The sequence below is a fragment of the Microcaecilia unicolor genome, chromosome 1 (genome assembly GCF_901765095.1).
Source record: "Microcaecilia unicolor chromosome 1, aMicUni1.1, whole genome shotgun sequence".
NCBI lineage: Eukaryota > Metazoa > Chordata > Amphibia > Gymnophiona > Siphonopidae > Microcaecilia > Microcaecilia unicolor.
In genome coordinates, this window is record NC_044031.1 from 142,785,838 (window position 1) to 142,799,421 (window position 13,584).

At 38.3% G+C, this 13,584-nt stretch overlaps 1 protein-coding gene across 1 annotated transcript in view; it reads left to right on the plus strand.

The window, feature by feature from the left end:
* The window catches only part of NXPH1 (neurexophilin 1), a 628,822-nt gene extending 615,769 nt beyond the window's left edge, over window positions 1-13,053 (plus strand). Inside the window, exon 3 of the mRNA XM_030201049.1 lies at window positions 11,248-13,053. Within this exon, the coding sequence (XP_030056909.1) occupies window positions 11,248-12,009 (762 nt within the window). The 3' untranslated portion in view covers window positions 12,010-13,053. The remainder of the gene's footprint in view (window positions 1-11,247) is intronic.
* Window positions 13,054-13,584: the final 531 nt, after the last annotated feature.

Below are 13,584 nucleotides of genomic sequence, written 5' to 3' on the forward strand. Positions count from 1 at the left end.
CCTCCATAGCCTGCCATGAGTGGGAAAGCACGGCGTACAAAAATAAATAAAATAAATTCCCATTTAGTCACCGAAACTGGCCCACCAACCCTTTGGCCAGGGTATAATAGTGATGTGATACCCCCCTCCTGTTTTATTCTATTATTGCATATATGTCACACTGAATGGTTTCTGAGCTTGAAACAAAATATAATATTAGACCACAAGAACCTGAGTAAGCAATCAACACAAATTTTAAATTATTATGCTGTTTATTTAAAGAACAAAGGGGTCTTTTTACTAAGCTGTGGGAAAAAGGGCCCTGCGGTAGTGGCAAGGGCCATTTTTCCCATGCACTGGGTCCTTTTTACCACAGCGGGTAAAAAGCCCCTAAAAAAATGGCAATGTGGCAGGGAGTACTTACTGCCGCCCATTGAGGTGGTGGTAAGTGCTCCCATGGTAACCCAGCGGTAATTAGGCAGCGCTTGGCGATGCCCGATTATTGCCAGGCTAGTGACATGCTATAAAAAAGTTTTTCCAGAGCACCAGAAATGGCGTGTGCTTGAGCCAGCAGTAGTTCTGGGATAGCGTGTGGTAGCCCACGTTTGGCCTACTGACGCTTTGTAAAAGGGCCTTCTACTTAACCAACACCTATATCAGCCATGTGGAAAAGAAACTGCTCCTCAAATTGCTGACTCAATCAATTGACTAAATTTAATTGATAATTAGATTCAGCTGATTGAATTCAGGTAGAGTTGATTGCAGCCAGTCCTGTTGAATCTAAACCTTACTATATATTGAATTTTACCACGAGAGTGAAATAGTCACCACATGGTTTCTACAAGAATCCTATTTCATGATCAAGGGAAATTCCAGGAGAAAAAAACTTATTGAACTATATCGGTCTTGAAAGAGTTACAAAGCCATTTCTAAAGCTCTGGGACCTCACTGAATCATTGTGGCAGCCAATATCTCCAAATGGAGAAGCTTTGGAATGGAGATGAATCTTCCCAGGAGGGGCTAGTCTGCCAAAATTACTCCAAGAGCACAGTGACAACTCATCTGGGAAGTCACAAAATATCGTAGAAGAACATCCAAAGAACTTCAGGTTTCTCTATCTTCAGCTAAGGTCAGTGTTCATGATTCCACAATACGAAAGAGACTGGGCAAAAATAGGATTTCATGGGAAAGTAGCAAGGCAGAACTCACTGCTATCCAAGGCTAATATCAATGGTCATCTCAGTTTTGCAAAAACATACTAAACCTTTTGGGATAATGTTCTATAGAAAGCTGAGTCAAAATTGGAACTTTTGAGACAACACAAGTCCTATTATGTCTGCAATAAAGCAAATACAGCATTCCACAGTAAGAATACCAGACTAGCAGTCAAACATGGTGGTAGTAGTGTGATGGTGTGGGGATGCTTTGCTGCCTCAGGACTCGGAATTCTGCACTGTACCAGAAAAGTCTTACAGAAAATGTCCAGTCATTTGTCCATGAGTTGGAGCTGAAGTGGAATTGTGTTATGCAGCAAGACAACGTGTAAATAAACTCTGGAATTTGTTGCCAGAGAATGCAGTAAAGGTGGTTAGCTTAGCGGGGTTTAAAAAAAGGTTTGGACAGTTTCCTAAAGGGAAAGTCCATAGACCATTATTAAAATGAACTTGGGGAATATCCACTGCTTATTTCTAGGATAAGCAGAATAAAATGTAATGTTTTGGGATCTTGCCAGGTACTTGTGACCTGGATTGGCCACTGTTGCAAACAGGATGCTGGGCTTGATGGACCTATGGTCTGTCCCAGTATGGCAATACTTATGTAATGATCCAAAACATAGAAAGAAGTCTACATCTGAATAGCTGAGTAGAAAAAAAAATTAAAAATGTTGGATTAGCCTAGGTAAAGTCCTTGGCTTGAACCCAATAGAAATGTTGTACCAGGAACTGAAATAAGTAGTTTGTGCATGAAAACCTAAGAATGTGTCTGAATTACTGCAGTTTTGCAAAGAGTGGGCAAGATTCCTCAACAGTGATGTAAGATACTGATTTCAAATTATAGGAAGTGTTCAGTTGCAATTATAGCCTCTAAAGGTGGTGCAACCAGTTATGTTTACCTTTATTTCACCTAGGTGAGTTGTTGGATGAGTGTGTTCCTTAAATAAATGATATGAATTTAAAAACTGTGCTATATGCTTACTCAAGTTCCTATTGTCTACTATTACATATTATTTAAAGATCAAAAAGCATTCAATGTGACATATATGCAATAATAGGGGGAATTAGGAATTGGGCAATAACTTTTTATATCACTGTAGATATGTCCACTTTATTCTGACCATTCTGGGGTCTCAACCGTCATGGGGCTTGCATGAGTCAAGGTCCAAGTCACTTCTTCTTTCTCTGTCACCTGGTTCAGTGCATCTTAGCTTGCTTTTCAGTTCCATGGTACTGTTCTCAGCATTTCTTTTTTTTCTGTAAAAAATGGATAGAGTTGAGTTGGAGATGTACATTCTACATGGAGATTATTTATTTGTTTATTCATGAATTGGAGAAGTAGCTTAAAGGTTAGATCAGTGCATTGAGAACCAGGGAAGCCAGGTTCAGATCTCACTGCTGATCCTTGTGATTTGGGCAAGTCATTGAGGAGGTGTTTTACAAAGGCGCGCTAGTGTTTTTAGTGCGTGCTAAACACTAGAGATGCCCATAGGGATATATGGGTGTCTCTAACATTTAGCGCATGCTTATTTTTAGTGCACACTAAAAATGCTACTGTGCCTTTGTAAAAGGGGCTCTTAACCCTCTGTTGCTTCAGGTACAAACTTAAGGGTTGATCCTATAATTTGGGGTCAACCCTATAATTTGGTGCCTCAATTTAGGTGTCACAATGGTGTGATCTGAGTGCCAATTATATATGGCATCTGGGCATGCCTAAACTGTTTTAGAATACTAGTGTAAAGCTGTTTTGGCCTTACGCATGACCACTTGTGTCATGTCAATGGATGGTGTAAGTTGTGTGCCTAAGTACACCATGCAATATGCACAAAGATATTATTCTATACGTTGCATGTGTCACTTGGTGACATACCCATGTGTCACTCATGCTATGCTCACATATATGCCCCCTTGCAGTTGTGCACTATAGTCTTATGCACGTAGACAATAGCATGCACTGTATGTGCACCTAGAAATGCCAAGTAAGATGCCGTCTCTGTGCACAAGATGTGGTCAACTGCATATACCTATAGTATTGCCCTGCTCAACTGTAAGCCCTCCAGGAACAGGAAAAGATCTATTTTACCTGAGTATAACTCACCTTGAGCTGCTGAGAAAGGTGTGAGGTATATGCATATCTGAAGTAATTTATTTTGAAGCATTTTTGAGCTGCAAATTCAACATTTGTAAATAATCTCTCCACATCATTTTCAGCATATATGTTTATGCCTGCTCTGGTGCTGGTGCAAAAGCATGCCAGTACTTTGCTGCTCCATTCAACTTCCTGGCCACATTTTTAAAGGGAAATGCGACAAGCGGTTTCCTTTTGAAAAGGAGTTTACAATTCTACACTCATAATCCCCCAGATTCTGTATAGGTATCCCAAAGGTAGGTGTTCCGTTTTAGGTGTGGATCTCAGATCAATGCACAAAGTAATTAGGTAAATGGATCCTAATAATCAATAACTGGTGTTAACAAGTTCTTAATTGGCAGTAATTAGACATTATCCCCAGATTCTATATAACGCGCCTGGAGATCTGTGCCAACATCCAAGTGGATTCTATAACAATGTGCATAACTTAAAAAGCTTACCAAGCTAATGAGTGCTTATAACAGTATTTAACAAGCAATAATGAGCACTAATTGGCACTAATTAGAATTTACATGCACAACTCACTAAGTGTATTCTGTAACGAAGTGTACCAAACTTGTAACCTGTGCAGGCAAAAAGGGGCATGGTTATGGGCAGGGAAATTGGCATTTTGTGTGCATTCTGAAATTTACGTGCATAGTTATAGAATGCGGCCCTGTGAACGTAAATCTACACTGCAGGATTTATGCCACATTTTCATTGGTGTACATGAATGCACATAGTTTTAGGCACTGAGATATCAACTGAGTCTAAATCTAGGTGCCAATTATAGAATACACTTAATTGGCACTGATTTCAGAGCCAATTATTTAGGCGCCATGGATAGAATCTCCCCCTATATGCAGATCTATAACATGAGTGCCTAAATTATATAGCATGCCATTCAAAAGGGGCATGGCTATGGGAGGGGCATGGGCGGGTCAGAAGCATTCCCAGAATTTACCAGAATTTATGCATAATGTTATAGGATACCTGCATTTGTGCGCTTAACTGCAGCCAAAATTGCTTGCGCCCAAAGTTAGGCATGAGATGCATGCTAAGCTAGTATCTTATAAAGGCCATTTCACTCAGAGCACCTTTTACAAAATAATAGCTTAGCGTGGATCATCCACTGCCTAATTTCGGTGTCATTTATTGAATCTATCCCATTGTTCTTATGGGACTGCAACCCCTCTGAGAATCAGATTTTTGGCCTTCTTGTTTTTTTTCTTTTACTATAATCTGCCATTTCTAATGATAATACACTCATAGCAGATGATCAAAACTCCAGCGCTATTCTGAATAGCGCAATAAAAATAGTGCCAGAACAGTGCAAAAGAACAATGTCTTAATGCTGACAGCTAATGAGATGCAAATATAGGCGTGCACATAGCTTTGAGCATTAGGGAGTTCGGCAGGAGAATTGTGCTTGGCGCATGTGCAGAAGAGTTCAGCGGTAAGCTCAGATCCTGTGCACATGCGCCTGGTAAAACACACATTGGCATCTGTTTTCTGCAGCCTAAATATAAATGTTTAAAAAAGATTTTCTGGATGCTTATATTTAGATGCCAGTAACAGATGCCAATGTGTGCTTTGGGGTTTTTTTAAAGCATGGCCACTTTAAATTTAGATGCAGGACAAGAACGCCAATGAGTGCTTCACATTCAGGTCTGCTGTTTCTCACAACCAGCAATCAAGGGCTTGCACGGGCTTCCTTCTGCTTCCAAACGCAATCAAAACCAGTAGATTTTGCATAAAGTATCGTTAGAGAAGCAGGAAAATCATGGGAAATCCTTTCTTCCAAGACCCCAACATATGCTCAGACCTGGGGTTATTTTTTACAGCGGTAAGGCACCTTTCTTTCAGGCGCTCTTTCTGATCATTGAAGAGGAATGCAAAATGACTTCATTTAAATGAGCTTGGCTACATTTACATGCAATCCGCACTAAGGCCTGGCACGCCCATTTTTTGCTGCACCAGACCCCTCTGATAATTTGCGCTGGTAAATGCGAGCGCTAATACAACGTTAATGGCCTCTAGCACCTGTGATTACTTTTGATCATCGGGGCCATGGTAAGCAAGATCAAAAAGCACATTGTATGTAGATGATAGCTTTTTAACAGATTTAACTTAATACACAGCTTGCCATTGGGAGCTCCAGTCCCTTCATCAGATTAGGTAAAAAGGTGCTAAAGTATTGTTGACTGAATAGACAAGTAAACTTTCTCTTTTTAATGCTTTAAAGAGTTCTGAAGCAAAAGGCTACATGAAAAGGGAAATTGAGTGTTCCGCCTCACTGTCATTCTAAACATTGCATATATTATCCTATTGTTTGCTTAGCTATGCAAGTAATTTAGGGCCCTATCCAGCAAAGATATTTCCATAAGCCCAAAATGAGAGAGTGCCCTTTAGAAATAGTAGAGTAAACACAGCAGCCATTCTACTTTATAAATAATGTGCCTAATTAAAAAGCACGTTTGTATGGAAATATTCATATGCTTGTGATGTATTCATAATAGTGTTATATGTCAAGCAAATGGGCAGAAATAAAATACGATGACGCATGTGGAAAATACAGCATAAAATACTTTATTGGAATTTTACTAACATAAGATTTCTGAACTGTGGATTCCAGGTTAGTAAGGTAAATCAAATTTATTGTATTTTCCCCTAATGCTTTTTATTTAATGCGCAGCTGTGGGACATATATCTCTAGATATCAGATCATTTATGTGGCTCAAGAATGTTGTTGATTTATAAGAGGTGACAGAAATGTTACAACTCTGTTTGTCTTATTAATTGTGTGTGTAGGTTGATACACCATAGTTTGCATACAACTGAATACAGAACCCCCCCAAATATTAAATTCTCTGAACAATAACAAGTTGTGATATTTATAAAATATTTTTTACACTTAAAGATATGTTTATACTTTGCTTTTGCAACTCCACCCCGAGGTACCATATTAAAATATATAGCTAAAGTATACAAGAGTGTGATGACCATGCTACTTCATTTGAAAGCACAGAAATAAAGGTTAATACAAATAAAAACGATAAGGTGATATTTAACTGAGAAGGCAAATCTACATAGCAGGTGAATTCAAGCAACCAAGACCTAATTATGCACTGTGTCACAATGAAAAACAGGCTAGCATGAAAACGGATTTACTGAAAAGTAAAATGTGAACAATTCTCAAAGGGACAGCTGCAAATTAGAAATCCCTGTGCAGTTGGTCTATACTTATTTACATATAGAGCCACACATTAAAAAATGTGACTCTGGTTTATATGCCTCTATTTCCAATAGTAGTCTGTAGACAAGCTTATCATTGCCAGTTTATGGATGCATAAATATGGAGTTGGAAAGAAAGCAGTCTGCAGGATTTCTTCCTTGGTGTGAGGTCTGTTACAGTCATTCTTTACACTTATAAGCACTTCAAAACAGAAAGTTCCACAGCCGCTAACCATTTATCAGTTGTTGTGACATGAAAAGAGTTGTTAGAATAGAAAAGAAAGGTTAAAAAATGCCTCAGGACCAACCTCATGACTAGAAGACCTTAAATGCTTTAAAAAAATCCAATAAAAGTAACAATCCAAAGCGTTCGTCATGTCAGATATAGAATGGTGCACTTCCTAGACCACAGCTTTTGACTCATGAGCATTTCAAAAAGATCCATGTCTGTTTTGGCGTTTGTTCTGCTTTGGTGTGCCATGAAAGGAAAAAGGGCTTTGCTGTCAACGTTTCATGTCACGTTCTATGGGGATTTGCAGTAACATGACTTCTTGCAATACAAATGTGAAAAAAATAAATAACAGTTCTCCTCCAGAGTTTATGTAATGAGAATTATTAATGTACCGGTTTCTTCTGTACCCTGGAGAAGTCACGGATAGGGAGGGATGGTTAAATGGGTGAAAGAAAGGGGTAGGTGGAACACATTAATTCATTTCTCCCAAATAAATCTGTTGTACTTCTCCTTTTGACCTATTTTTTCCTCTTTTTCTCACATAGGACTTTTTCAAAAGCACTCTTTTGTTCTTTTTCTCTCTGTACTTTGGATATCTTCATTTTAGCTTCATTAACCAGTGTGCTATTCTTGTCTTCATTAGAACCATCTCTCTTTAGTTACTGTGGGTTGATGATGAGGTGCAAATGGAAAAACATCAAATGCTAGGCTGTGTTTTCTTCTCTGCACTTTCAAAGAAGAAAAAAATAAACCTTCAAGTTGCCTTTGAAGTGCAGTATATGAACTTATGTGCAAATGTTTTTTTGCCATCAAATAAAGATGAAGACTCTGAAGTGGTAGCTAATTTTAATTGAAAAGTCAATCACTCTTGTTTTGCTTTTGATTTCAGTAGCACAGCCTGTTTATTCTTTGTCTCTCATCAACAAAAATAACACACACACACACACACACACACACACACACACACACACACACACACACATATATATATATATATATATATATATATATATATATATATATATATATATATTTGTTATTTTTGTTGATGTATATGCCATGAGTTAGGTGCCAGAATTTATACCAGCCTTTGGCAGGCATAAATGCTTAGGCATAAAGGGGGGGGGATTCTATGTATGGCGCCTAAAAAATACATGCGGAAAACATTTTTGCCTACGTATATTCTATAACCTAAAAACAATGTACGAACTAACTAATTTTCATATATCCCTGAAGACCTACGTCTTCAACAAGGTATACCACAATGAGCAATAATTATAATTGTAACATATCACTTCTGTACCTTATATTCCAAACTGATTTCTTCCAAGATTTGTTTGCATAACTGCTCAACTCTACTAAGTTCTTCCTATGTTCTCTATGTAACACCAATGTGTATTCTTCTCACTCTGGAATGGCGAAAGCCATAACGGAGCATTGTAAGCCACATTGAGCCTATATATATATATATATATATATATATATATATATATATATATATACTTAGTTGATATCCCAGTGCCTAAAACTTTGCATGTCCATTTATACCAATGAAAACATGGCGTAAATCCCGACATGTAGATTTAGGCGCAGAGGGCCATATTCTAAACTATGTGTGTAAATGTCAGAATGCCCACAAAATATCCATTTCCCCACCCATAACCATGCCTCTTTTTGTCCGTACATGTTAGAAGTTAGGTGCAGAGCATTACAGAATACGCTTTGTAACACTCTGCACCTAACTTAGCAAGTTGTAAGGCTTAGCAAGTTGTGCACATAAATGCTAATTTTTGCCAATTAGTGCTCATTGTTGTTTGTTAAGTGATGTTATCAATGCTAATTAGCTTGTTAAGCTAATTAAGTCATGCGTGTTGTTATAGAATCCACCTGGATATTGGCACAGATCTCTGGGCACCCTATATAGAGTCCGGGGAAAAGGGTGAATTCTCTCTCTATATAAAATCAGTGCCAAAAAACCCACGCTTAGCGCTATTCTATAAAACTTGCCTAAAGTTAGGCGTGGTTTATAGAATACACGTAGCATCCATTCCTGTGACTAAAATTTAGGCACAACCATTTAGGCCAAATACAACCTGATGTAAATGCCTGCGCCTAACTTAAGCATGGATCGGGCATATTCTATAATAGTGCACGTAATTGTTAGGAATGCCCATGACACACCCATGCCCCTCCCATGGCCACGCCCCCTTTGAGATCCACTCATTAGAATTTACTTATACCACTTTACAGAATATGCTTAGAAAGTTGCATGCATAAATTTTAAATAGTGTCAGTGCCGATAATTGCTTATTATTGGCACCGATTGGCTTGTTAAACATTTAAGTTGCATGTGAAATTTGGCTGTACTGCAACTTTAGGCACCATAGATAGAATGTGGGGGAAAATGCATACTAAGGGCCAGGTTCTAAATATAGCGCCTAGAAAATCCACGTGGAAAATATTTCCATCTAAGCCTAGGTCACCAAGATTTAGATGTGGTATACAGAATATGATTAGTTGATATCCCAGCACCCAGAACTGCATGTCTCCATTTACACCAAGGAAAATATGGCGTAAATCCCAGCATATAGGTTTATGCAGTCTGGGCCATATTCTATAATAATACACGTACAGTTTTGAAACGCCCATGAAACGCCCATTTCCCCACCCATAACTATGCCTTTTTTTCCCTTCATGCATTAAAATTTATGCACAGTGTGTTTCAGAATGCACTCGGGGAGTTGTATGTGTAAATTCTAATTATTTCAAATTAGTGCTCATTATTGCTTGTTAAGAGTTGTTAACAATGCTGATTGGTTTTTAAAGCCAATTAAGTTACGTGCGTTTTTACAGAATATGCTTGGACTTCAGCAAGGAATGTTAGGTGCACTATATAGAATCCGGGGTTAAGTATTCTACAAAGGTTACTCCGTGCAGAGTGCCCTATACAGAATACTAGCTTAGCACAGATCATCCCGCTATTTATTAAGGTTTTACTAAGCTGCATAGGTGCCCATGTGCGCCCAACACATGTCAATTTTGAGTTACCGCCCGGTTACTGTGTGCCATTGCGGTAATGCCATTTTTGATGCGTATCCACTAGGCGTGCCAGAAAATATTTTTCTTTTCTGGCGCGCAGGCAGTAATTGGGCAGTAATTGTCATTCTATGCACATAGACCATTACCACCTGGTTACCGCGTGAGACCATACTGCTAGGTCAATGACTGGTGGTAAGGTCTCAGACCTAAAATGGACATGCGGCAATTTTCATTTTGCCACATGTCCATTTTCGGCCAAAAATAAAAAAGAGGCATTTTTTACAGATGTGCTGAAAAATGATTCTGCATGCATTAAAAACATATATTTACACTACTGCAGGCCATTTTTCAGCGTGCCTTTGTAAAAGGACCCTTCAATCTAGCCCTATGTGTGTAAATTATTGACTGACCCATATTGCTCAGTCTGGGTTGTATCATAGTTATAAAAATTAATATTCAGTTGCTCTCTTATGATCTCAATGTTTAAGGTACATTAGTTCAAACCATTCTCGTGTTGTTGAGCTCTCTGTTTGAGCTGGTGGTAATGCTGGGGAGGCAATGTTCTGGAATATCCATTGATTTACTGTATTTCAAGGAAGTACAAGATGGAGCAAAGAAAGTATTAAAGATGACAGAAATTTCAATTTGTTTCAGTTTTGATGGAAGTGCTTAATTATATTAAGGGCTGGGCAATTTTCAAACCACATGTTTATCCATTTACAAATGTTTGAATATTGCTCTATAATAAGAATACCAACTTACTGCTGTCTGGGTCTGTCTTAACTTATTGAATGATGTCATAGTGATTGATACATTGTGGGGCCCTTTTACTAAGGCGCGTAGGCACCTATGCGCATCTAACGTGTGCCAAATTGGAACTATCGCCCGGCTACCGCATGCCTCAGGTGGTAATTCCATTTTGACACGTGCCCAAAACACACGGTAGAAAATATTTTCTATTTTCTACCGTGTGGCGCTTACCTGGTGGTAGCAGGTGACACCTTACTGCCAAGTCAATGGGTGGCAGTAAGGTCTCAGCCTGAAAATGGATGAGCGCTGCTTTTAATTTTGCCACAAGTCCATTTTTGGCCACAAAAAATGCCTTCTTTCCAGGCGCGCTGAAAAAATGACCTGTGTACATCCAAAACACGCGCCTACACCAGCACAGACTACTTTTCAGTGCACCTTAGTACAAGGGCCGCTAAGATAGGGAAAAGCAGTGAGGTTTAGCTTTCATAGGCCACTTGTTATTTTATAGCAATGAAATAGACCTCAAAGGCAGACATAAAAAGTTTGTCATTTATTAAAATCTTGTGTAATTATTATAATTTTATTCAGTTTACAGTGTTATGGTAAATATTGCATACTCCTCTGTGGTGCTGACAGTGATTTCAAGATATTTTTTCTATTTATTTTTTTAGGTCACGAGTGCGAATTTAACAAATAGTGGAAAATCAGAACTTCTAAAATCAGGAAGCTCCAAATCAGCACTAAAGCACATATGGACAGAAAGTAGCAAAGACTTGTCCATCAGTCGATTTCTGTCACAGACTTTGCGTGGCAAGGACAATGAAACTGCTTTGGATCTACGATATGACACCCCAGAACCTTATTCAGAGCAAGATCTCTGGGATTGGCTGAGGAACTCCACAGATCTGCAGGAGCCTCGGCCCAGGGCTAAAAGACGGCCTATTGTCAAGACAGGGAAATTCAAGAAAATGTTTGGCTGGGGTGATTTTCACTCCAACATTAAAACTGTCAAGTTAAACCTATTAATAACAGGTAAAATTGTAGACCATGGCAATGGGACCTTTAGTGTTTACTTCAGGCACAATTCCACCGGTCAAGGGAATGTATCTGTGAGCTTGGTGCCCCCTACCAAAATTGTGGAATTTGACTTGGCTCAGCAATCAGTGATTGATTCCAAAGATTCCAAGTCCTTTAATTGCCGTGTTGAATATGAAAAGGTTGACAAAGCTACCAAGAACACACATTGCAACTATGATCCTTCAAAAACATGTTACCAGGAGCAGACCCAAAGTCACGTGTCATGGTTGTGCTCCAAGCCCTTCAAAGTAATCTGTATTTACATTTCATTCTACAGTACAGATTATAAACTAGTACAGAAAGTGTGTCCTGATTACAACTACCACAGTGACACACCCTACTTCCCTTCTGGTTGATGATAAAATATGATTGAGACTGAAGTTTGAGGAATTAAAAAAATAATAATAATGAGACATGGCTCTAACACGAAGAAGGAAGCCACATCTATTGCCTGGAATGTGTTTACCCTGCCACTGAAGTCAGCTGTCGGCACAGACAATATGCTACTGGAAAGCAATCAAATGCAATTTCTTCCTAGTTAACTTCATGTATCAGTATATAATAGTAAGATATAATGGATATGATAAACCTGGACAGACATGTAGACATTTATTGTATCTTTTATGCAGTGGGATTCTTCTTCTAAAGAGGCTTTTTATTGTCTGATAAATGATGCATCAGTATAATATCTCATCAAGGACCAAGGATGAACCACAAAGAGAGCAACTATTAACACAGATTGTTATGGAAATTTCATTTTGAATTGTGAATATACTACAGTGAACAAACCTCACTCTCATAATAGTTTATTCTCTAATAAACAGGAGCTGTATAAGGAAATAAATAATACCTTGGAAGTATGTAGTTGTAAAACAGGGAAAACACATCGCCAGGTTAACACTACTTATTGTATGAACACAAGAAGTACACAGTGAGTTCTTTCCCCAGATTAAAATAGGCACATTCAAGGTAGTACAAGGTGGCTTTTTTCTGTGGCAGGACCTGTTTTTGGTAAAGATGAACACACATTTATAATTTACATGTTGGGAAGATTTTAGGGCTTTGTGTATCTGAATTTGCCGTTGAGCTCTGCGAGTTGAGACCAATTACGCAGCTGAAAACTATCATGATATATGAGAGAAAATACCACACTGGACAGAAATCATATAAGTTATAAATGACTGACATCTTTATTACAGTATATTGTAATGAACTCAATATCCTAGTCTTCATTTGTATGAATGGTTTGTATTGTATATAGTTTAACCATTGTTCCTTGCGCCACTTACTATTAACTTGTAATTGTCTCTCTGCTTGTTACTGGTTAAAAAAAATAAAGAAACAAGGAAATGAGGAATCAGTTTTATCAATGTAGCTGTAAACTGTTAAAAAAAGGACAGAATTATGTACAAAACATTTATTCAGCTAAAGTATTGTTGAACGCTATAAATAGACAACATTAAAGGTCTGTCTGTATTTAGATATTTTATTTCTGGACAAAAGATAAAATGTACATAAAAATAAAATAAAGTTGAGTTTCAATATTTATAGATTTATCTCGGTTTAATGGAAGTTACTTTAAAGATTATGTCATAAATGAGGAAGGGGCCCTTCTGCTAAGCCGCTTAGGCACATATGTGTGTCCTACTTGTATCAATTTTGAACTATCGCCCGGTTACTGCGTGGGCCGTGTGGTAATTTAATTTTTTACGTGCACCGGAAAAGTTTCTGGTGTGTGGTGCTAACCGGGCACTAATTGGCATTGTATGCATGCTGATGATTACCACCCAGTTACTGCTAAGTCAATGGGTGGTGGTAAAGTCACAGGCCCAAAATGAACGCGCACCAATTTTCATTTTGCTGCACATCCATTTAGGGCCAAAAAAAGAGGCCTTTTTTGCAGGTGAAACATGAACCTGCACGCATCCAAT